This window comes from Colossoma macropomum, unplaced genomic scaffold (genome assembly GCF_904425465.1).
Source record: "Colossoma macropomum unplaced genomic scaffold, Colossoma_macropomum, whole genome shotgun sequence".
Classification (NCBI taxonomy): Eukaryota; Metazoa; Chordata; class Actinopteri; order Characiformes; family Serrasalmidae; genus Colossoma; species Colossoma macropomum.
In genome coordinates, this window is record NW_023494792.1 from 24,792,685 (window position 1) to 24,819,641 (window position 26,957).

At 39.8% G+C, this 26,957-nt stretch overlaps 1 protein-coding gene across 1 annotated transcript in view; it reads right to left on the reverse strand.

Moving 5' to 3' along the window:
* The window catches only part of nrip2 (nuclear receptor interacting protein 2), a 36,342-nt gene extending 10,079 nt beyond the window's left edge, over positions 1 to 26,263 (reverse strand). The window contains exons 1-2 of the mRNA XM_036576678.1: positions 25,550 to 26,263; positions 6,633 to 7,001 (exon numbers count right to left, since the gene is read on the reverse strand). Of these exons, the coding sequence (XP_036432571.1) occupies positions 6,633 to 7,001; positions 25,550 to 25,705 (525 nt within the window). The 5' untranslated portion in view covers positions 25,706 to 26,263. The remainder of the gene's footprint in view (positions 1 to 6,632; positions 7,002 to 25,549) is intronic.
* Between the last annotated feature and the right edge of the window lie 694 nt (positions 26,264 to 26,957).

The following is a 26,957-nucleotide window of genomic DNA, read 5'->3' on the forward strand; positions in this document are numbered from 1 at the left end:
ACCCAACAGGATTTAACTGACCGTGTTTCCCATGTGATGAATCAATAGTTTTTAGCTTTGTTTGTTGTGGACATGTGACAGAATGGTTAGACATTGGTAGAATCAGCAAGATTGCCATCTTTTAACTGAATCTTAACTAATCAGACCACCAGTTATTTCCTGACCACTTGTGTCCGGTCAGCAGTACTGTCTGAATTCCTCTAGAGAACTACAAGAGAACTACGCAATAATTATTTATTGCTTCCTGTGGTAAAAGGAAGCAACAGTTTTGTGAGGGGATTTGAGATGCACTTCTGACATAAGGTCCCCTTGCCTGAGCTCTACCACACAATGTGGCAGCAAAGCTCTACTAGTTTAGAGACACTGCCTGTCCATGCTATTTCTGGGCTCCATGAAGCGTTAAGTGACTTTGAGTGACTAACAGACTATATGTTAGCCCCTTAGATGGGCAGGGCCCAAAGTTTTATTACACTCTTCTATAACCTAAGAACAGCTTAGCCAGTTTGCATTGAGGCCCCTGTAGTTACTGACTGATAAGCCTTAGTATGTAATAATCCTGGGATTTTAAAGGTTTAAATGATTACAACATTTGCAACATCGCAGAAATATGGAAATACATAACAATGCAGATAACCTTAATTGCTAGCATGCTTGAATGCCTGTGTGCTGATTTTCGTTGATTTGTCAAGAGAAATCTGAACCTGTGTGAGAAACACTTTAGTCAGAGAATTCCATTATAACCTACACAAAGCACTCGTGAATAAAGCCATTTCATTTCAACTTTTAATCGTGTCTGCAATGAGAGCTAAAATCACAAAGTGCATGGCATTATATAGCAATGTTTAGATGTAGAAATGTATTAACTAGCTTAAGTTCAATGATTAGGTTTAACCTAAAGATTTCTGCGAAATAAAAAACACATGTCTGTAATTTTGAGTCCATTTCTATTTAATATAGTCATCATGCTTGTTAAGTATTGGTTGGATCATGCTTGGTTGGATCATGCTTGTTAAGTATTGGTTGGAAATGTGTTGTGGTATTAATGTTGATAAATCCAAGCTAGTTCTCCCACTGGTCACAACTTCAGGAGCTGGACTCAAGGTCTAACATCAGATTAACCACTAATGTAATTAGGAACTGACAGTATAATCAATTACATTTTGATGTACAATAAGTGGGAACAATTTCATCAGGAAAAAATGTCACTCTATACCTACATACATCACTGACTGTGAGTTTTAGGTGTAGCTTGACCAGTGCATTTCAGTCAGTTGAAACGGAAAACAGGGGCAGTTCTACACCAGAGCTGTTTACTTAAGTCACTGTAAAACTGCTACAAAATGAAATATATGTTCATATGGCTGTAACAAGCTTCAAACAAGAATAGAATGTCTTGTACAAGCTTCTTAATATCTGTATTTAATCTGGAATGGACAAAAAATTTTCATATGAATTGCCATTAGCTAAAGGCTAACACACTACTAGAATCCCATAGGAGCGTTAGCAGAAATTGGTATCATCTTAGAGGTATTTTTCCTCATTTTTGATATTTATGGTCCAAACTGAAGGCCCAGCTCTAATAGTCAAACTTCACCACTAGTGGTGGGCACGTATTTCAAAAATAACAATCAGGCTTTGGGTCATTATAAACCCACATTGTCTTCTGAACAGTTTGCTATCTTGAGTGGTACATGGCAACTTTTACGCTTGGCTATAGTGACAACTACCATCTGCACACTGTCCCAGAATGTCTCAGAGACATTTAAATTTGCCATAAAATAATAACCAGATAACTTAAAGGGAGAACACACTTTCTTTGACTTTGCTAAAAACAGAAACAAAAATCGTTTCACCTCCCAACCAGATATTTTGGCCATAATTTTGAAACACAATGGCCGTGTGAAAAAATGTGGTTATATCTAGTGTGTTCTTAAAGGATTTCTGCACTGTAAAGAAAACTCTGTAACACAGGGGTTCCCAATCTCAGTCCTGGGACCCACACTATGCACATTTTTGTACTTTCCCTTATCTAACACACCTGATTCAGCACCAACTAGTTAGAAAGTTCTTCTTGTGCTGCTTCAGATGGCTCAGAGTAGGGATGACACAAAAAAAGTGCAGAATATGGGGTCCCCAGGACTGACTTTGGGAACCACAGCTGTAACAAATCGCATTTCTAGGGGAAAATATGCATCTAAGAATCTTCACAAATGGCACTCAACATTGTCCCTTGTTAAATTTCTGAAACACCCCACCCTAACTGTAAACATCATGTGTGCATATTACAAAAACATAGAATTTGCTCAAGTGGTTTTGGGAAATAACTGCTTGACTAATTTAGGCTGTCCTTAATCGCTTTTAGTTGCATAACTTGTACTAGGCTAATAAATGCAATCTATTCAAACAAATGAAATTAGGGCAGCTCAAATGATGGAAAGCTATCATTTTCCAGAAACCATTTGAGTTAACTGAATTACTGTGTTTTTTCTGAGTGGCTGAGTGGTCTCCACTTCCGCCGTGGCCAGAAAGTAGAGTTAAGTATCTTCACTGCGTGAGCCCACAGTTTCTATAAAGGGTGATAAGCGTCTGAAAGCAATGTCGCACCCCCACCATAAGCTTCCTGCAACTTAAAGCAAGCAGCCGTCACCTCTACAGACATTACAGTCATTGACAAGTTTCCTACCACATTAAAAGTAGTTTCCGCCACTTGTTATAACGTTGTTCCAAGCGCATGCTTGAGTGCTGTGACGTCTGCCCCCAATTATTCTTCCAGCCTCACTGGTTGGGTCTTTCATCTTGCAGCCCCCCTAAAGAACTTTCCAATTCTTTCACCTTTTTTTCTCTGTTTTTTTAGTTTTATCTGGCTTCTTTGGCCAGTTTAGTGCTAGTCCAGAGTGTAGGCTTGTTTCTTTCTTTTTTGGGTCAGACATCACATCCTCACCCATGAACGTAATTCAATGTGAGTTACAGCGTGAAGAAAATGTGCTCACACACAAGTGTATCTCCAGATACTTGTCTCACTCTGTCTCTATCAATCCCCTCTCTACTTGTGAAGTTTTAAAAATAGTCATGGCATAATTATAGAGTTTGTTTTTATTTGAAAACTGATAAAACAGCACAAATCATGAAAGGTAGAAACAGGCAATCTCACAGGGATGCTTCTTTTTGAACACTCCACTCCATTGCTACCTGAGCACAGACAAATTAGCACAGTATGTGTGGGTATCTGTATTGTACACTAGTTAACTGTGACTAATAAAGCTTCAATTTGAGCCGTAAATGTCAAAACCTTGTCAAAACTGAGATGGAAAAAACACACTTCTACGATGATGCTAATTTCTGCCAGCATCCCTTTGGGGTCCTAGTAGTTTGTTAGCGGTAAACTAACAGCAGTTTGCAGCAATATTTGTTGGTCGTTGTAGATTAAACACAGACTTTTAAAGCTACTTAAAGAAATACTATGTTTTCATTTGAAGCTTGTGACAGATGAATATTAGCAATTTCAGAGTGACTCTGAAGAGTGAGGCTGCTGCTGTTTTCCATTTCCATTAATAAGGCTGTCTTTCATATTCACAACTAGTGATGTGTCTAAGGCTTCCAGAAGGCCTAGAGTGACCTTTTTTCTCATCTTATTGATCCTGTCTATTGGAAATCAAAACATGATTGATTGATTTTTCTATTACTTTGTAATTATGTTGATGGTTAATCTAACATGTTAGGACTTCTTTTCAGTTCTTAAAGTCCTGACCAATAGGAGAGCTTGCTTAGCTATAATCTACCTAGATACCACAAAGAAAAACCATTCATGATTGGCCAATTTTCCACTCAGTGTTTGAAGAACTTAACTCTTTTGTTTCCATCCAGAACTTAAAAATGAAACAAGAGTAGTGCTGTAATATTTGCAGAGTTTAAATACAAGCAGGATTCTATTGAACAAAAATCAACTAAAAATGACAGACATGCATGCATTAGTTCCCAGAAATCATTAGACCTTCTCTGAATGCCAGGATGGCCATGAGGTTGCCCTCTAATATTTTAGGAGTTTAGGATCTGGAATTGAGCTCATTCATTAGTCTCTCATAATGGCAGCTTTGCACAAAGTACCCTTATGCATGATTTCACTGCCCTGATCAGAGTAGACAATCTTTCCAGAAGAAGAAACATTAATGTGTTGCTGTGAATTGCTTTGGTAAAAGCTGTCCCACATAGTCATCACCTCATCACTGCTCCATTTAAATGCTAATGAATGTTTCCCCTCTCTCAGTGTGCCTACTGTGAAGAGAATCCCCAACATATATGAGGTCTAGAGCGTTCAGCCAACCAACGTATGTGGTGATGCAGCAGGCAAATAATCCCACCACATCACACCTTGTAGTTTCATTGGCTCGGACACTGAGCGTGGCTCTGAATGCTCCTAAACTGGAGTTGAACTCTCAGTTGACTTGAGGAGGCTGTGAGGAAATGAGCAGCTCCGTGCTCACTCCCACCCCTTGGGCTTAATCGGCTTTAATTGAAGCTCTATTTTTACTCCGCTCAATCACAGCATCAATACTGAGCCACTGAGTCGAGGGGCATGAGGCTGGAAGACAGGCTTTTTGAATGGGACTGACATGCACATCAGCGATGGATGTTTTGCCACTTAAACCTGTCATATATGGCTAATAATATGTAGCTCATCAAAAGTTTGAGGACAGCTTATTTTCTTTCATTTAAGTAAAACAAAATATCTGCAAAGGTTTTGCTACCATACATAGCTATTTCATGCTTTGAATATATTCTCCAACACTCAGCTTCATGTTTATCAAATTATCTTCCCTATCATTAGTAGAATTTGCCCAAAATAATGACTATGGTTTTCTTTTCCAAACTATTGTTAAAAGCACACATTGAAAATAGTTTGGCCCAAAGCTGATTTAAACAGCTAAAAGATAAGCTGGACATAGTTGTATGTACAGAAAAAAAGAATGTTGGTATGTTGAAGGTCGTGACATAATTTTCAAAACTTAACCTCTCCTCTCTTCAAGTGTTCTAATATCCTGTCTTATTCATTAGACACAAATGGTTCAGTACCTGATTTGATCATTTTGTTGTACCATTATGGGGTTTGTAAATGCTGCATCAAACCACTCTGAATGACTTTGTTTACATCTTAGTGATTGAAATTCTGATGAAACTTTGGGGAAAAAAAGTAGAATTCCTCTTTTATCCTGCCAACACTAATGTACCGTGGGAAGATCCAGGCTTCATTTCCTCAATTTCTCATAAGTTATGTATTAGTTTCACAGTAGCTATTAAATCATTTATAGTAGCTACTGAGTAATGAGCCTTAAGATTACTAACTGAATAAAACCCTGCTGAAGAAAATCACAGAAACCAGTAAAAATTCTCTTGGTTCCTGGAGGTGTCCAGTAGCCACTAATGATATTGTAGCATTCGCCACTATTGAAACAGTTTTCGGACAGATCATAGTGCTTTATTATCCAGCTGTCATTGGCCACACCTAGACAGTTCATAAGCTCAGCTTTTCATTTCACTCATTTCACTCACCGTGCCTCAGCTCACGCAAACTTGTCTCTTGTACCCTCAGTTCACACACATTCACAAACACACAAACCCTGGCTGGTACTTAGTCCTGCCCTCCACAATAAGAGTCCACAGCAAAACAAACCCAGCACAATAAAGGCTAGAGAACACATAACCTGAAACTAACATGCAAAAGCATTTCATGAACATACAACTGTATTCTGTGCTTTTGTGATGGGTTGATATCACAATGTGAAGGGTTCTGATGATTCAATGGGTGTTTGAGACTAATTACAGATCCATCTGATTGTTTCCTAATGGGATCTGAGGGTGTTCTATAGGAAACTAGTGATCTCTAATTGTAACCATTGAGCCAGTTCCCATTAGAAAGCAAACCCTCAGGTTTGCATCCTAATGGCTCTAATGATCTGTTTTCAGCAGATCAACCCTTAATTTTAAGGGTTAATATATGCCATTATAATGGACGGACAAAGAGATCATGCCAATATCTGTTAGAAATGTTTTGAAAGGTTAGGTGTCCCCAAACTTTTGACAGGCAGCATACATAAAGGAGCTTATGATTATTATACAATTGATACAGCACTGCATGGTTTCCAATTGACTGGCATGGGATGAGACTCTTGGATGTCAGCCTGTTATGTCCAAATGGATTTGTCATTAGGACCTTGTTACTTGATAATGAACTACTCAGTGAGTGTAGGTGCAGGTCAATCACTCTGCACATTAAAGTCCAGTGCTCAAGTCCACCAGCTTTGTTGTTCACTTGCAAAAGATTCTCTCAGTACAGCTTTTGTGGGCATCATCAGATTTGGCCGTCTTAGGGATACAGACCTTTAAAACCCCATATGAACAGATTGCATATCTCCAAGACGGTGAATGGAGACTCATGAGTCATAGGGAACTATCATAGGGCCTTGAATGTGATTGTCTCATCACGGCATCTTATTATCAGCTCCATTATGAGCGTGTTTTATGTCTGAAAGGAGCGGAGAAAGCATCAGAGAGTGGGCTGAAATGAGTTTGCAAAAGAGAAATGAGTTTTGCAGCACTGGTGTGACTGAAAGAGCCACTCATCATTCACTTCATACCTTACACTGCACCAGCAGGGCTGACAGGTTGAGCGCTCTCTCTCGCTCCTCCGTTCTAGCCTTCTCTGTCTCAGTTTCTCCTCGTTTCTGCTTGAGCTCTGCCTTCCCCCCAGCATCACTGCTGTCTCCATCTTCCTCCTCCTCCCCCTCCTCCTCTTCCTCAGACCTCAGGCTCCTTTCGCTCTCCTCTGGTGATTCCCTCTCCTCAGTGGAGTCGTCCACTGTGCTCTCGCTCCTCTCCTCCGTCTCGCCTGCCTCTTTGCTGTCAGCAAGGGGCGAGCGGACGCGGGCCATGGCGTCCCGGGACTCCCCGCGCAGCCGTGGGATGTTGCCCTCCAGGAGGCGCCGCTGCACGATGCTGTGTGGTTGCTAAAAAGGGAAAAAAGACAGAAAGATGACGTGATGCTGTATTGTTACTACTAGAAGCATTGGTCTTACAATTGTATGCAAAGGTTTGAAAATCCCTCGTCAAATTACGCGAAGTGAATACACTTAATACGTGGCATTTTTCCGCAAAGTTTAGTGCAGTTTCTATTTCTTTGCTGAGTTTAACAAATTGGAAAAAATAATACATAAAATAGTAAATGTGCCATAACCTTTACACAGGCCACATTTTCTGTAATTTTTTTCCGCAATCTATTAAATTCAGCAAATAAACAGTAATAGTAACAGTAAGCCTTGTGTTTCTAAAGTGGTAAATTTACAGCAGATGAAAAAAACAATTAATTTTGAATGGAAGTTAATGAAACAGTACTTTTTGGACCCGTTCTGTTGGTCCATTCTTCATTAAATAGTAACACAATGTAAAGAGCAGCTGTTATTTTCAAATTATATCAGAATATGAAAAACAACAAAAATGGAGATACACGTTTTTGTCCCAGCAGCGGTGATGTCCAAAACTGTGATCTCTGTAGAGGATGTGTTAACACGCTTTAACAAATCAATACAACATAACTTGACTGGGATGCCCAAACTTTTGCACACAATTGGAGAGGACAGTTCTGAATAGTCCTAATAGCTGAATGAAACTTCCTTTCCTATTTCCTCTCCTTGATTTTGCCTGATTTGTGGCCATGGCCTGACCCAGTGATGTAAACTGTGGGGTGGGCTACTCGCACTGGAGTCCATAGTGCGGGTGGGGTGGAAGTGGTCAGTGGTCGGTGCAAACTCTCTAAAATCTTTATTAGGACCTTTCTATAGATAATGATACCATTGTACATACATGACTCACAGAAAGATCCAATTTCTTAACAACACATCTCACCAGTTATCTTCCATCAACACTGCACAAAGAGAACTGACGTCTATTTATCTGCCTCTGTATCTGCCTGTGTTTTCAAATGGATCCTCCAATTTGTGTCATGATATATTTATTATTCATAATTTTAAAACCTTATAAGATGAAAATGATTCTATTCAAATAATATAACACCATATGGATTTTATCAATATGTGTATGGAAAAAGGTTAACAGACTACCCTCCTTGTGAAAAGGACTTATAAAGTGCTAGATCCAAAAAAAGAAAGTTAAAGAGTAGAAAGATTTCAGATGGCACAAGAAACATAGGTTAAGCACAGGCAAATTTGGGCACACAGCCTTCTTTAGTGTGCTCATAACATTCTAGCCACCAACCCACTAAATAGTGCTACTGATTACAAAAGCACTTACTGTCATTGAGGCAAACCACAAGTACCAATGAGACCCATCATCAACCATCTCCATATAAGTCCAAGCAAACCAAAAAGGCAAAACAAACAAACAAACAAATAAATAAATAAACAAACAGAAACAAAAAAATGTATGTGGCACAGCAACAGTGAAGAGTATGTTTGTTTAGAGAGAAAAAAATACGGACTTGTGAAGAGGCCAGAAGGTCTTCAGGACCAAAGAGGTCAATCTCACTGATAGGGCTGGACAATGATAAGACACCTGAGACCCTTTGAGAACCTTAATTACTGCTAAAAAAAAAAAAGCACTGCTTTTATGTTGCTATCATGAAAGCCTCTCTCTTAACCTGCTGTCTTTCACTCTCCAGGGACATCATTAACTTTCAGCCTTTGTTCTGAGCTCCAGCATTGTGAAGCAAAGCAGTTACGGCCAGTGGCAGCGAAAGGCTCGTTCTTTGAGAAGAACGCTGACTAAGATGAGAGTCACTAAAATGTTCACTTGTAATTCTGGGAGGTCGCGAATGATGCCACCACAAACACCTTCGACAGTGACGATGTGCTCAACATGCATGCACCTTATGAAACTACGATGGCACACTAAAAAATTACAAGTCAGGTCAACATTAAATATTAAGTCAACTTTCTGCCTAGTTTTTGTTTTTAATTTTCTCAACTTAGTTTAGCTAAATATTCTTTATGTACATTTTCACTGCATCTAAATTAAGCCTGCAAAACACAGCTTAAGTTGAATGTGGTTGCCTCCTTATATGCGGAAATTGCTGTTGTTTTGTTGAATTTCTCTGTTAATGTAAAGACCATTTAAGTGCCACTGACCACTCGTCCACCATGATGGAGTATGATGCCCCCTTGGCTATAGGTGGATCAGCCTCAGACCACATCAGACCTTTATCATCTTCCTCCTCAGCTGTGACCACTATAATAAACAAAATGAGATTTCTACCACACCTTTGCATATAAGGTGTTAATATATAATATATATATATATATATATATATTACTGACTCAAATATAACACTGTACATGCATTTTACAATGTAAAAAAAGCTCCAGCCCATTTTTTCTTTCTGTTTTCTTTTTTTTTTTCAATATGCGAAACCTTTAAAATCTAAAGGCCCATATGTGGCTAACTACATAACTTTCACATTATTATATTAGTACTTACTGAATAATTCATCATACAATTCATGGTAGTTAAATATACATATTAATACGTGAACATAAACCAAAGGGTTTAATGAGTCAATGAGAATCTATATCTGAACAGTGCCTTTTAAAGCTTCCATTTCTTGAAGCTATGTTTGTATCTTTAATGATGGGTAAAAGCTGTATTATTAAAAGTTAATGAGAGAAAGAATTACAGGAGCTTGATGTCTATCATAAGTTGTAAAGGGTAGACTTTGTTCATATTACATCACTCAGTGTGGTCTGGCTTTTAGGACGCAGATAGATTAGTCCTGCACATACTGAACCTTTTTTTGATCTCTTGGATATAACCTGCATCTATTACTACTGGAGAGCTACAGGAGGCTCCGTATCTCTGCAGCAGAGTGGTAGAGTGGTGTGGCAGTAAGCTGCTGCCATTATCTTCTACCTACATCTCCTGCTCTCCTCCTCTAGCTTAGTCAGCATTAAAGGCCACTTCAGCTTCTAAAAATCACAAGAGATACTGCTGCTTTGCTGCTGTTTCTAACTCACATCTGTTCAGAGTAACATTAGAATAATATAATAATATATGTATATATACATGAAGACAGAGATAGAGATAGTAAAAAGCTAAATATATACAAAATCGTCATTTGTGTGGTGCTTTCTATTGGCAGGTGACTGTTCCAAACTCTAACCCCTAAATATCACCTTTTGAGAATAGTTCTTTTTTCCTATGTTTTTTAAATGACTTTTTTTACTTCTTTGAAAGTGAAGTTAAAAAATGTAGATTTATCATGAGTTTATTTTTAAATAAAAAAAAGCTATACTAGCAAAATGCTCTCCTACGCTTCCATGTCACTACTGAAAAGCATAGGCCATGTTCAAAACAGCCTAATACATGCTGCTGGTGTACTGCTGTGTCCAAAAGTAGTATGTAGTATGCAGTATGTGACCAACATAAATTTCTCCAGTACTCCAAAGATACCCAGATGACGGATAACTGGAATATTCCAGTACGCGGCCCAAAATGCAACGCATTACATCCATGATGTAAGCACTGACATAACCACCTGGATATTTTAATAGCTCCGGATTCAGACTTTCAATACATTATTAATTATAAAATAAAAGACATTTGTCCAAATGCTGCTGCACTCACAGCCACACGGAAGCCCCCCAGCTCTCTGCTGGTCTTGAAGTGGTTTTGCTTATTTTGTCTATTTAATAAAGTTAACTGACTTACTATGAAATGTACATAATATACTTAAAATGTAACTCAGTTGGTCTCAATCAAACAATCCGCTCAGTATCGGCTTTTCAGGCTCATGTGTGGAGTCACACTGTTTTTATTCAGTCAGACTAACTCATTTTACCAACTACTAATGTAATGAAAATAAAATGGCCTGCAAACAGACGAAAACAGGTGTGTTAGTCAACCACACAGGTTTACCACACAGACCAATCCAAAACTGACATTTTTAAAGTTTATTTGTGGCTTTGGAAATGGGTAATAACAACATCCTGTCCTCTGTCATGGTATGGGGTGTATTTTAAAAGTCATACAGGCCCATACACCCCGAAAAGTGGCTAGCAACGGAAGCAACGGAACTGAGAAAAATGGGGCGGGTCCTGAGGTGGTCTGACTGGCTCAGTGTCTGCTGTTGGCAGTCTAGTCGCACTCCTGCCCTGTAGACACACAGCTTGTGTTGTATACTGAATACTGTACTGCACATTACTGATGAAGACAAGTGTGCAGTACTGAGTATATACTAATGCAGTATACAGTATGCAGCAAGCTATTTTTGTTTTAGTCCACAGGCGGAGCCTTATTTTAGCCACACCCCTGTATTTTAGAGCAGGAAGTGAGACTGCATCCCTGTCCTTCATGACCAGTTAGATGAGCAGTTAGATCTCATTGCTTTTAAGTAAATGTGCCACGAAGTCCAAGTCAGTTAAATGCCTGAAATGTGTTTTCAGTTCTGACTTTAAATCAATCCACTAGAATGATCCATGCACAGTCAGGTCCATAAATGTTTGGACATGGACAATGTTGTTATGTTAGCTGTCTACCACAGCATAATGGACGTTAAATTAAATAATGAATATAAGGCCAAAGTGCAGACTTTCACTGAGGGGCCCAAAAATAAATGGACAAACTAGCTTAACTGTAAATTAAATTGGTTGCAAATCCTTTAGACCTAAATAAATTGCATGAATTGGACTTGGTTGCAGATCCTTTGCAGTCAGTGACAGCCGGAAACCCACAGACATCACCAGACACCAGATTTCTTCCCTGGTGATGCTTTGCCAGGCCTCAACTGCAGCTGTTTTTAGTTTCTGCTCTGTTCTTGGGGCATTTTTATTTTCTGCTTTCTAAGTGAAATTCATGCTTGATTGGATTAAGGACAAGTGATTAACTTGGCTTTGCAGAATATAAGCAGTCTTAAAGTTTTTCTTTATTTTTCTTTTTTTGAGAGAAGATTAGATAGAAGATAATCCACTTGTTTAGGGAAAGGGACAGTCAAAGCAAAATAGAGGAACAGAGTAGAGTTCAAAACATTATTAAAGATACAGAGAAAACAGGACTCCTTACAACCATGCAAGACCTGGTAGACCACCAATAACTGTCACCATCAGATAAGCAGTATTTAAAGCTTTCATCTGTGAGAGAGTGGAGAAAATCAAGCTCCATTCTTGCCTCAGATTTAAAAAAAATCAATACTATGAGTCTGAAAGAATGTGTAGCTGTTGAGAAGCCCTTTCCGAGAAAAGAAAACAGTTTAAAAAGGAGGACATTTGCACTAGAAAACAGAAACTACATCTGAAATGTGGAGTGAGGTTTTGTGGACTGATGATTGTAAATTTGTATTTGGGATTACTTGGATTGTGAAAGGTAGAGATTGTAAAAATATTAGTGAAAAAACATTTATATATATATATATATATATATATATATATATATATATATATATATATATATATATATATATATATATACACTGATCAGGCATAACATGTTTCTATGCTTATTGTCCATTTTATCAGCTCCACTTACTATATAGGTGCACTTTATAGTTCTACAATTACAGACTGTAGTCCATCTGTTTCTCTGGATACTTTGTTAGCCCCCTTTTACCTTGTTCTTCAGTGGTCAGGACCCCCATGGACTGGTCTGAGTGGATCAGACACAGCAGTGCTGCAGAAGTTTTTAAACACTGTGTCCACTCACTGTCCACACTAGTAGACACTCCTACCTTGTCAGTCCACCTTGTAGATGTAAAGTCAGAGACAATAGCTCATCTGCTGCTGCACAGTTTGTGTTGATCATCCTCTAGTCCTTCAGCAGTGGTCACAGGACGCTGTTGTCTGGATATTTTTGGTTGGTGGACTATTCTGGTGGACTAGTTGGACAGTGATGATATGTAGAATATGACTGGTTGTGATATACTCTATTGATGGAGAAATGCATCTTGCACATACATACAAACCAGTGTAATTTTTGGAAAGTTATATAAATGAAATCACAAGCATGAATCATATACATCTAATTCAAGTATTCAAATTAAAAAGGGAGTCCTGCTGAGTCCAGTAATGAAACCTATGTCCATATTCTATCAAACACAACAGCATGATTCTTATTTCCTGTTCTAATCTTCATGTAGATTCTTGCAAAAGCCATTTTACAAAATCAATCAGTGTTAGATTGCCTCAGTATTAGACTGACACTGAACCACAAGAGATCTGCTCCACATGTTTGAAGTCAGAGAGAAAACATGTACAGAAAAGCTCATTTGCCCTCTGCAGTGATAAAATGACCCTCAAAGGTATCCTGACATTCAACATGGCACTCTGCCAAAAAATAAAATCAGCAACCACTGTGCTAGACTGCAGAGACATTAATGACATCCACCTGTGTCCTGTGTTATATATAGAGCCATATCACGTTTTGTGCCATCCGCCATCTGTTGATAGTGAAGCAGATGCTGTAAAATCATGAATTGAGGCCATATGATCATGACTCACAGCTGGGGCTGAACAGCTGCACTCAAAGATGAGCTTCCAAGCTGCCATAGATGGGAGCTGAACAGCCTTTTCTTCAAAATGTGAAAAAAAAAGCTTAAAGTCGAAGTTTTTATTTGGTCAGTGCTCAATTTGAAATATTCAGTAGAACATTTCAGTTCTGTGTGCTTTTCAATTTTGCAGTTATGCTTCAGAATTTTGAAAGATGTAACTGAAAAACAAGTTTGGATTTTGAAGATTCAAATGTGTACATCAGCTCCAAATGAATAAGATACATTATATCAACACAGCTGTTGCCGAAAGTAAAAAAAATGAACGGCAGTAATTGTGATGAAGTAGTATATTTTTTCATGTAAAACCAATGTACACATTTGATATGAGGGCCCAATGTGGGGAAGTGTGCTCTCTGTATATATGCAAGATAAGTATGATATGTGACCTCTTGTGAATCAGCCAAAGCATTCTCAGAGCATGTGCTTCCCAGGCAGGCAGCACATATGAGCAGTGCACCTATGGCCTTTCAGAGTCAGAGAGAGCGAACACTGAGGCGGTGGTGGGGGCACATGTGGAGGCTGAAACACTGCATGCCACGCCGCTGTTTGTGCTTTGCAGGCTTTGAACAATCACGTCGTTCTGCAGTGCCGCACACTGATTTGAAATGCCTGGGCAGCGCTGTAAGCCCCTGCCAATTAGACATGTTTTGAATATGAACAGAGCTGGAGGGAATGAGGGATGGAGAGGAAGAAAAAAGAGGGTTTCCACAACCTCCTGTTGTTCATCATTGTCAAGGTAATACTTTAATCTTATGCGCTGCCATGGCTGAACAGCTGGCTGTCTTACTACACACAGGTACAAAAAGCAGCAGTATGATTTCTTCTTTGATTGATATCTGCACCTCTACATCACGATTCATATACACAGGTCACCTCGCTATGCATAACTTACTAACAAACTGTATTCATGTCACCACCACTAGCACAGGAAAACTGGGGCTACACATAGGGGATATTTAAAGGTCCCATCTTCTACATTTTTCTTATATTTTATATTTTTCCTTCAAAGTCCAGTTTTGATGTCTATGTAGCAAAAACAGTCACAGTTTATTTTTTACATAACCATATCCCTGCCTTTATCTTATTAAATAGGTTTTTTTAATGACTGTGCCTTTAAGACTGTTATATGTAAATGACCTCTGCTCTGATTGGCTGCTCTGTGTTATTCCAAATATCAGCCCAGGTAGAAATGTACAGGACAAATTGTTAACTTTTCAGACTGAAAATTCCCTAACTTAAACTCCTTCTTTTAAGAACCCATATTCTACATTTCTGTTGTATTTTATTATTTTTCCTATGGCTAAGTTTTATTTACGTTACCATTTTCACAAATCTCTTTATTCATCAGAAATAAGTAGGCTGTTTTTCTTTCTTTCTTCTTTCCTTTTATATATATATAATGATGATATGATGAGGAAATGATGGTATGTTTTGAAACTTTAATTTTTACACCAAAATCTTATTTAAAAAAGTGAAGAAATGTTGTTTTCCCATGATATTAAGATATTAAGATCCGCATCTTCCACTCCAATAGAATTTCTACAGTCTGCAGCAACAGCACTTTTCATCACTTCAGGGTAAATGCATGGCTAAATTGCTGTATACTGAATAGATAGTCATTTGTAAATTTAGCCATGGTTGTGACATCACTATGATGAATTATGATTCAATACAGTGTTTAACAATGCTTGCATCATGTGTAAAGCTCTTTTATTTTGAAAAAGCAAGGGAGATTTGTTTTTTGATGATATAGACCCCTTAGTCACCACTGACTATCCTTTTCAAATATGACCAAAAGTATGTGGACAGTTGACCATTACACTTAAATGAGCTTGTTGGACAATGGCGTTAACAAGGGAGTTAATAAGGGCCTTCCCCAAACTGCTTCCACAAAGTTAGAGGGACATAGTTGTCTAAATGTCTTTGTATGCGTAGTATTGATATTACTCTTCAATGCAGCCCACTCTACTGCATGTTATACACCTATTAGCAATGGGTTTGTCTGGAACACTTGAACTCAATAATTAGGATATAGTAAAGCATATAGTTTTACACATCCTGCATACGACATATGATCTTTGCTTATAAAGAATGTGTAGTTAATAATGAATGCATACAAGATGCACAGCATGTGGCATGGAGCAAAGGCCTGTGAAATCACACAGAGACTGTAAAGGCAAGTGACCCGTAGCTGTCCATGGGGGTTCAAAGCTGTCATACATAGAATGTAAATATTTAATGCCCTTTCACTGCTATTGTACATACTGTAGTTGCAAACTTTGTGTATTGGCTAATGATTTGCAGTGCAATTAATGTTACGCCTGTCATATCCTGCCGCAGATATGGGAAAGGTCGGCCTTTGTTTGCTTTTGTCTATTGGCTGGTTTTCTCAAATCCCATCACGTTAATCAAACTGTGATGAAAACTGCATTTCAGTTTTTAATAACCAGCAGAGTTCTTTGTGTGTCTGGGTGTGTACAAGAGTGCATAGAAACACACAGAGAGATAATTAAAACCCAACAAGTCTCCATGTGAATTAGTTTTGAAAAAAATATGTTAATAAAGAAGGCAGAGAAGAGTTTCATTGCTGGCAGCTGTGATTATCTTTTTTTCTGTTTCCCACTTCATCTGTACTCCCAAGGAGCTGCAGTCTGCCTGTGGCTGTCTAAAGTGAGCTAAAGAACAATCAGAGAACAATGATAAAGCAGATAACACTGCACAACAAATGTTACTTGACTTAAATGTATACACTGATTCTACATTAATGAAATATATTACATCAACACCGTGACTGTCGCTCATTTAACTTTTGGCAATAATTGTATTGATGTAATGTAATACATTCATGTGGAACTGATGTACACACTTGAATCAAGTTAATTCAAAGTAAAGCTGTTTAAGTGAAGCCAGGACAAAAAGGAAGTCCAAAGAGTTTACAGTCGTATGCCAAAGTTTGGGTGCCCTGGTCAAATGACAGGTTTTGTTGATTTTTATGTTTTAAGCAAAAAATAAGTTACACATTCTCTCCAGAGAACACACTTACTCACTCACTCATCATTTAAGCTGCTTATCCTAATGGGTGACGGGGACTTGGGGAGTGCTGAGCAGGAATGAATGAGCAGGAACATTTTACTGCACAATCACTGTTTATTTGTTTCAAACTCAACAAATTTGCAAAAAATGTCTTATTTAAGTTTGTTCTGTGTAGAGGATGACTTAACTTATTTTTACTTAGAAAATTAACAAAACTTGTAATTTGACCAACGGTGTTCAATGTGTACAATGTGTTACAATGTGGTAACTCAAAGAAAAAGAGAACTTCATTACCCAGGATTCACCTCACTGTTGGTTGTGCCTGGATAGGAAAAGGAGAGCAGATGGAGGCTCACAGCAGGGGCCTCTCTCTCTCTCTCTCTCTCTCTCTCACGCTCTCTCTGAAGATCCATGATCATTGCTTCAGGCCTGTCATTAAATCTTATTACTTTAATAAAAGATGAAGAAGGTTGTTGTGTATAAATGCTGTTTGTGGTGCTATTGTCAGATCAAAACCTCATAACTTTTTTCCACCATTTCATGATAAATGGATCTATTGAAATGGGCCTCAATTACTTGGAGTACAATTACTGTTACATTGCATTTTATCAAAATCTTTTTTCTTCCCCTGAAAAATTTCTTCTTCCCAACTTGAACTTAGGGTTCACATAGGGTTCCTTGAGCGATGCCATACAAAAAGCAATAAAACATTTACATTGTGTGCTGGTTCTTTAAAATTTAACACTCACACATCTCATTTACAAAAGTGGCTCTTCAAAGAAGCATCCATTAGAAGGGTTTTAGAGAACCGAAACTAATTCTTCTGCGGCATCAAACAAAAAAGGCTTTTTAGCAGTAATCTGTCATTTTTAGTATCAGACTGATATTGTAGCCTCAGATGTCTGGTGAAATCACCAGCATTAAATTGACTGAGAGTTTTCTCCTTCCGAGTTCAGCTTAATTCAGTTTAATAGCGAGGGTGTTTAAACTTTAAAGATGAGAAAATGCAGATAGCACATCTTCGGAAGCCTGAAAATGATTTTAAAACTTCGAATATGAGCAAATTGAATTAGAGATTAAGTCACTTTTGCTCTCTAATGGGACTGCAGTGATCCATTAGCAGCTTTTAAGAAGCGCTGATTTGTAAGTGGCCATTTGCGGCCGATGCAATGGAACACTTTAATAAATTCATAAATTGTCTTTGGATCTATTGAAGCGTTCTCGCTCTCCCCTTACAGGGGCAATTTTGGAATTCCTTTTTTAAAATGTGGACTGGCCACTCAGATAAGAGCCTCATGAATTATTCACTGCTGTGTCATTGCTCATTTGCATTGCGCTATGAATAGGAAATGTGTTGATGGCGGAGCCGAGGGGACAGTAATTGGCCCTTCCTGCTTTGAATAAAAGAATCTCTGTCCCGATCAATCAACATGAATACACAGTGTTCTGGCAAAGAGCATGTTTGGCTTACATGAGGGGAGGGAGTGTCAATCACACAGAGCTGTAGTAAAAATCCACATAAAACAATGTTCAGTATGGAGCAATATTCCCAGCCTGACCACACACAGTGGCAGTGCCAGGCTCAGGCTCTGGGACCAGGCTCAGTTTCCACCATAATACTCTATAGGCCAGTTTTCTAGACTTGAATTAAATCTAGTCTTGGATTGAATGGTAATTCACCATGAAAATCATTTTTAATCGTGATGATGGCAGCATCACATTGCGGGAGGAGACCCTGAAAGGCTTGTGAGGGTCGAGGGTAGAATATATGCAGCAAATTACAGGGAAATCCTGGAGGGAAACTTAATGTAGTCTGCAAGAAACTTCAGCCTTAGAAGGAGATTTGTCTTCCAGCATGACAATAAGCCCAAGCATGCAGCCTAAGCTACACAGGAATGGCGTAAAACAACACTGTTAAAGTCCAGAAGTGGCCAAGTCAGAGTTCAGATCTCAGTCTAGCAGAGAATTTGTGGCTGGACTTGAAAACAGGTTGTTCACTCATGGTCCCCACGCGAGCAGTTTTGTGAAGAGGCGTGGAGAAAAATGTACAAAGCTGATTCCTATCCACACAGACTCAAGGCTATGATTACTGCCAAAGATGCATTTACTAAATGTGAGAATATTAAAACATTTGCATAGTATTAAAATTGATTGCTACATCTAGCAAGTTTTAATAAAAAACTAAATAGAAATATGATAAAAAGTGGCTTAAAAGCCACTGATCAGACCCATCTGAGAACTGATCTGTGCATGGTCCTAATATTCTGATGAGCGCATATATTGACATCCCTCAGTCCAACACACCCAGCATGCTACACCACTGTGTCCACAACTCGATATGAACATTATACAGCTTTTATATTTTAAAGAAGGTTGAGCTCTTATTCACTTTCATTCCAGGGAATGCTGGCATGGTCAGTTGAACGAATGGACAGCTGGACAAATGGATGAACATACAGATGGATGAAGAAACAGATGAATAAACAATTACAATTAACAAATGAATGAAAGAATGAATGGATGGACAAACAGCAGACAGACAGACAGATGATCTAGCTCGATAGCTAAGATATGCTTTCTAGGTTATCCTCCACTTGGTTGTTAGCTTTCTCTCGGTTGTTAGCTTTCTTTTGTTAGTAAGTTTTCCTGACTCTGAGAGAAACAGACCACATCACGTCAAACCACATCAAACCACATCAGCCATGAGATTGGTGAGAGTACTGCTGACCTAATCAGTACCCAATATTAGGACTGCCCAGTTTACAATGAAAGAGGAGGTTGTTGGTGAAACACTGTTCATTTATTGGAAAGTTGCCTTCATTGTATTATTTTCCAAATGTGACCTGCTACTGTACCTAATGATTCACACTGCACATAATGAGACTCAATATCCTCATGTCATTATCGGTGATGTACAGTTTGTGTGTGTGTTTGGGTGTGTGTGGGAGGGTGTCCTCTTGCGTGCCCTGCACCGTTAATGTGGATCCTGATGTGAACTGTGTACCGCACCACACTGTTCCAGCTGACTAGCCCCAATCAGCCTAAGGGCTGTCCATCGCTCTCTCTCTCTCTCTCTCTCTCTCTCTCTCTCTCTCTCTCTCTCTCTCTCTCTCTCTCTCTCTCTCTCTCCCTCTTTCTCTCTCTCTCTGTGAGACTGCAGACTAAAAGCTAATTATCAGACTGCAACAGGCTCGTCTCCCTGGTTGAGGACCATGTGACCCAGTCTAATGCCTCCTCTGCCCTCCTGATCTCCCTGCCACAGTGCAGACTTCCTGTCACTCACAGCATGCTAAACCAACTGCTCTATCTCTCTGTCTCATCCATTTTTTTATGTCTTTATCTGTCTCTTATTCTCTGCTTATTCTCAAATGCCTAATGTCTTATTCTCTTTTTTTCTCTCTCTCCCTCTTTCTTCTGCAGATGATGTTCCAATACTGCCCTCCATTCATTTTGGAATAGCATAGGCTAACTTTTATGATTGAAGACAATAGAAACATCACTGCTTTTTCATAGTATGTGTTCAGACCACTGACTCAATTTGGCAACACCCTCCACAATTTTTATGATTTTTTTTTATTTTAAGTGGTCATATGCCTAAAAATCTTAGTTATTTATAGTTTATTAAATAAAAATCACCATCAGTGCAGTCAAGGGGCTCCAAGTGACTTTTGTATAAAACACCTACTTGAAGGTCCAATTTATTGTGAGTCAGTATCATAACCTACACCATGAAGAAAAAAGAATACTCTGTGACAAGATAATTGAAAAGCACAAGTCAAGAGATGGATACAAGAACGAATTTCAAGTCACTGAATATCCCTAAGAGTACAGTTAACTCAAACTGTAAGAATTGGAAAGAGTACAGCACAGCTGTAAACAGGCCATTCACAAAAAGAGTTGGTGTGCAAGAAAAAGACTAGTGAGGGAGGCCACCAATCCTCAGTGGCTGAGATTGGAGAGACTGCATACAACAATTGTTGCCCGAATGTTTCACCAGTCGCAGATTTATGGGACAGCAGCAAAAAGAAAGCCATTGTTAAATAAAACTCACATGACCTCTCTGCCACAGTTTGCTAGAAGGCATCTAAAGTCAGCTGGAAGAAGGTTCTTTGATCTGATCACCACAAACACACGTCATATCATCATAAACACATCACCCCCACTGTGAAGCATGGTGGTGGCAGCACCACACTGTGGGAAATGCTTGTGTGCAGGAGGCCCTTAAAGGCTTGTGAGGGTCGAGGGTAGAATATATGCAGCAAATTATAGGGAAATCCTGGAGGAAAACCTAATGTAGTCTGCAAGAAACTTTAGCCTTGGGAGGAGATTTGTCTCCCAGCTTGACAATAAGCCCAAGCCTGCAAGTTGTCAGGAATAGCTTAAAACCAATAATGTTAATGTCCAGGAGTGACTGAGTCAGAGTCAAGGTCTCAATCCAATAGAGAATTTGTGGCTGGACTTGAAAAAAGCTGTTCACTTGTGATCCCACGCAACCTGACGGAGCTTGAGCAGTTTTGCAAAGAGGCATAGAGAAAAATGCCAATGTCCAAATGTACCAAAAGCTGATACCTAACCACACAGACTCAAGGATGTGATTGCTCCCAAACTTGCAATGAGATACCTTGTGTTTTCATTTGTAATGTATTTAAAGCACTTTGCATAGATCCGTTTTCACTTTTACACCAGTCTGTCCTGTTAATCAAACCCAAATTAATTCCACTGTGATTCAATATTCTGTGATAATAAAACATGGAGATGAATTATTGTTATAGGTACTGTATCTCTATAGAAGAAGAGCCAGTAATTTGGAAAAATCTGAGAAGAAATTAAATTTCTTCTTCTGAAGAAAAATAAATTATTGGTGTATATTGTCAGCAATGTCCAGACTTGTGATGGAGAGGAACTTTGGTTGAAAGTAGACGAATGACCAGCTATAGATAAATCAATGCCATCTGGAAGCTGATAAAATCTACAGTAATGCATCAGGCGCCGGAGCAAGCTCATTTATCTACAATGACGGTTAAAGATGGCATTGCCACAATGACATTAAAAGTTTCCACAGGCTTGATACATTCACATCTCTGTATTATGTGCTTAGTTATTTGTCATTTTGACTTCACTGTCCCAATACTTATGGAGGGAATTGTCTCCATCTGTCCATCTCTCAGCCTGCTTCACTGTTTGTTTTCCACACTCAGGTAGTATTTTTAGCCCTTTCTCTCTCCTGGTGGTGTACGTAGCAGTGGGGGACTAAGGGATAGGGAGGGAGAGGGAGAAAAAGAGACAAAAAACAGGCTCCCAGCAGCTCATCAGCCAGCTCTAATTAGCCCTAGCGCTGGGGGCTAATGCACTTCACAGGTTCTGCCAACGGCAGGCCAAGATCAATGCAACCACACTGTGCTTAAACCCAGAACACATTTGCTCATTCCCTCAGGACTTTGCTGAGCCTTTATATGTGGCCTTTGTCCACTTGAATTTCACTTAGATGACCAAAATAAAAAGCAGTGTTAAAAGCACTATCCATACTTATATAGCCGAAGAAACTTCTTTGAACTAAGAATAAAAGTAAAAGAAGTGCATTTTCAGGCAATAAACTGACCTCATCTGGTGGACCATAGTCAGTTGGATGAGCTGTGAGTCTGACCCTACCAGTGGCACATGTCTGTGCTTTGCAATTCTGCAGGGGGTTTCTGTGAGCTGCCATACAGTGCTGAAATAACAGTAGAATCATTTCTGCTGTGCTTTCTATGTGAGGACCAAGTTTTGGCTGTCTTTACATGGTGAAACTTCCATGCAACTTTAGTTGCTTGAAACCTACATGAAAAAAAGTCCAGGAAACGAAAGGTTCATACTTCTTAATACCCTTGCTAGGACTCTCACATGCTCGGAAAGCCTGCCAGCATCTTTCTGAGATCTTTCTGAAAGATGCTCTCTATTACTAGTTTGGCACCTACACTGGGAGCCATGTTGAACTGTGCTAGAACACACTAAGTAGTTTGATGATCTCCTCTCCTCACCATCTTGTGCTTGAGTGGTAGGTTGAATTAGCTCTCTTCATGCCCAGGTCTCTGAGCACCAGGCTAGCATGCATGAGAGAGAGAGAGAGAGAGAGAGAGATGGAGAGATAGAAAGCAAGAGCAGAGTGCCTCAGGGCTGGAGAGGAGAGCAAAAAAAACAAATCTGCCCCTTACATAACTGGAACTGCTTCACGTGACGTGCTGCGTTAATGGAAGCAGTAAAGCAGAATGCATTGGAAGCCCTGAACGCATTTGAAGCCACTGTATCTGTGTACTCCTCCTGCATGGGAGCCTACATACACACAACACAGTGGCCCTCACACTTCAGCTCACACACAGAGTCATTTGTCAGAGATTTAGATGACAGAAACTGATGAGAACCCGTGCCTGTAACGTGCTGTGTGTCTGTTCCTCCTTGACTTGTATGTTAGGGTGCGTGTGCGTGCTGCTGTGCCTGCTGCGTGTGTGTGATGTTTGAGTCTGGGAGTAATTGGTTCTGACAGAGAGAGAGAGAAAGACAGTGAGAGATGGTGGGGGATAACAATGGCTGGCACTTTGTCTTCAAGGCTGTTCCTGTGTTGCTAAATAACCATCGCAGCTTCTTCTACCTCCACATTTCTTGGTCAGAGTCAAAGGATGTTGCTTTGTTGGAGTAAATTCGTTGTTTTTTTATTTATTCCTTAACAAAACTGCTCTTGTCGCTATTACTTTTAACAATTTGACTGCTTTAACTTTTGACCACTATTTTTTATATTAAGAAAGCTGCAGCTCTATCTGTTTTATCTACGTAGAAAGGTGTGAACAGACAACTGAAGTCGTCATTCTGTAGTTGGCTTCTTGCCCATATTAGAAACTCTGGGCCTAAGCTGGATTTTTCTATGGCAAAAATAGATACTGTCATGCCTTGATACGTTTCATCCTACATACATTTTTTTACACTGAATTTCACTAAATCATCTGAATTCTGAGGTCTTTAAGGAGCCAAAATATGAATATTGCTACTTGCGAGCTAAAATTGCTGTGCACTAGATTGGCATCATAAGACGTACACAAAAAAACAAACCAGTAAGTTTTGTCAAGTTTGATATTTAAGTTGCTTTGGCAGTAGTAGAGAACTTTAGGAGCAGCTGCTGTTATTATATTCCTATTATATTATATTGTCCCCCCACTGGCCATGCGAAGAGGCTCTCAGGAGGCTCTCGAAGGTCTCGAAGGCTCTCTGGCATGCTTATGATAGGAGAGATGTTTATTGTCAATAAGTTGTTGTTTGCACAAAGATGCACACACACATGTTATTTGTGACATTCTGAGCTGGACTGTGGGGTAGTTCTGAGAGTGAGTCTGTGTGACTTACATAAATGGACAACGTATGGTTAGAGGTGACCTGCCTGATATCTCGGCTGCACCATCTAGCGCAATGTTTCCTGTGTCTTCTTTGCTGTCACCCCAACATAATAATGCTTAGTAGTAGACTTAATTTCATGCGACATCATTTTAGTGTGCAGGAGCGGTAGCTTGCTATTAGCATGGATGTAGCAACATACATATTTTGACAACTTCATAATTCATGGGGTCCAGTGACATTCAGTGGAAAAATGTATGTAGGACAAAACTTATCAGATTTGGAACCTTTCTGTGTACCATAGAGTGCAATTGGTGTGATTTTCAAAAATCCTATGTTTACTGTCTTAGAGAAATCCAGCTTAAACCAGGGAATGATAATATAGGCACGGCACTGACTACAGAATGATGCATGACTTCAGAGGTCTATTGTTTATTGCTCGCTAGCAGCTCAATGCTCAGCATTTCACACACAGAGAGCAAATAATGCCCTTGTTAATCGTACCTGGTAATAATAGTTAAAGGGAAACAAAAGGTTTTATTTGATCAGATTAATTAACAGTATCAGATTCGATTTCCACCAACAGAACAGCCACTAGGGGGCCTGCAGAAAGAGGCAACACAGTTAACTCCACTGTCTACTCAGCTACTAGTGATACAAATAACAGGATTAGCATAAGGAGAGGTGAATAAACTACTGGCTCTCTGCAATAGTTAGCATCTACCTAAAGACATGAGGGAGGGGATGTGTGCATGGCATGAATGTGCATTTATTCAGACTGTGTTGTAATCACCGCAGACCAGCTTCAGCTCTTCCCTTCTGAGTACAGAGGGCCGATATAAATATACACTATAATCTCACACACACCCCAAGCCCTGACAGCTCACACTGCCAACACACACACACTGATTCTAGAGGCTTCTTGGAATGCGTTTCTGGATGTTGGCCAACTCATCAAAACAGTAGCAAAAGATGACAGCAGGGCAATTATTGGACCATTGTGACAATAATGCCTAGTAATGAGAGAGAGAGAGAGAGAGAGAGAGAGAGAGAGAGAGAGAGAGAGAGAGAAAGAGAGAGAGATGCATGTTGAAGAGAAGATGAAACCCAGAGTGTGGAGAGGCATCCCAACAAGGATGTGCATGTGTGTGACTGTAATGTACAGTAGTAAAGTGGTAGATCCAGGACCGCTATGAACTCCTCATTTTACCCAATTCACGATTAATAAATCCTAATACCGACAATGCTTAACTGTAAACTACTAATATACAGCTATTTAGATAATGCTGTCATTCAGTATTCTCAAAGCTTTCAGGCTTTCAGTTTTCATCTCATGCCTGCTGTCAATGTTAAACTGAAAGAAGGTAGTTTGAATTTGTGGCTGCTCAACAATGCTGTATTATGTATATTTATTGTAATGCCATGTCTTCTTAACTATGCTGCAACCACACTGCCCTAGGAAAAGACAATATAAATTTACTACTACCTTTTATACTACTAATCTAATGATCTCACCACACCCTGAGACTCTATCAATTCCCACTTCTCCTATTTACCTCTTTCCATCCATTTATTCTCGCCACACGCTTTGAAATAATGGACTCTGGAGGCACTCACCAAGTCTTTGGAGGTGCCAAGCCTCTTGAGGCCATCAAGGGGCAGCAGGTCAGCCGAGTCCTTGTGTGTGAACTGCGTGGCCTGCTTCAGCCGCCTCTGCTGGTGCAGGATGGCTTTGTCCCTCAGGCCCACCTCGCTCTTCTTGGATTCACTCATGGTCCACTCTTGATCACAGCAGTCTTCCACTTAACAGGACTATAGCTGAAGTCTTTAGCAGTAAGCAGAGCGGCAAGAAGCAACTACACTGTGACGTTGGGGCTCAACGAGGCTTGCACACACTCTCATTCAGACATGTATCTCACAGCACAAGGGTTCCAGTAAAGAATATGTGCTTTTCTTCTCAAAGAGAGAGCCAAAATGAACAATATAATCCTGGATTGGGGATTTTCTATAAGAAAAATAACAATATCTTGAAACTTCTGTGGTCCCAAAATACACAGTCTCAGTTTGTAGAAGGATGCTCGTCATGAAGTGGATCCGCTCTCCGTGGTGCTGGAGCATGTGGTCAGTCATGTGCCGTGGTCAGCGTGGAGGTCATATTGTATGCCGTTCAGGTAGGCTCATCTGAGGCTGAGCATCAACTCAGTGCTCTTCTCTCACGAACGCTCACTGTCCTTGTAGCGCTGCGGAGAGGCAAGCTGTGCGTTCTGCTCCCTCCCTCTGCCTCTCTCTCTCTCTCCCTCTCCCTCTCTCTCTCTCACACACACACAGTCTCACATACACACTCCCCCCACCTCTCATTCTGTTTCCCTCCACTCCCCCCACTCTCTCGATCTGTTTCCCTCCACTCCCCGCCCCCCCCCCTTTCTCACCCTCTCACGTCCTCACTCTCTCTCTTACTCTAACCTGCTACTTCCCCTTTATCTCTCACCCGCCCTCTCAAAGTGACTCCTCTCTATAGGTCTCAGTCATTTGCACTGAATACTAAGCGCTCATGAGAAATGCATGCCCTTCCACTGACATCCTCTATCTATCTACGACCTACACACACACACACACACACGCACACATGGGTTTGTTTTTATACAGTGTCAGGACACACACGTTCTCGGCCTACAGAATATGTAAGTACTGGCACTGCATATGTCTCATATGTATTATATATATGTAACTACCTACATGTAATGTCCCATGCATATTATATACCTTTAAGTATCTATGTGTAATATTGATATGTGTAGAATAAGCTGCAGGAAACATTGCGCTTTAAAGGCAAATGATCTACTAATAAACAGCTTGGCGGCAAGCAAGAAACACCACTCAGCGCTAGCTGACACAGCCGGTATAGCAGGCAGGTCACCTCTAGCCATACATTGTCTGTTTATGGTAGCCACACAGACTCACACTAACTACCCCACAGTCCAGCCCATGTCACAAATAACACATGTGCACATCTTATTTATTATAT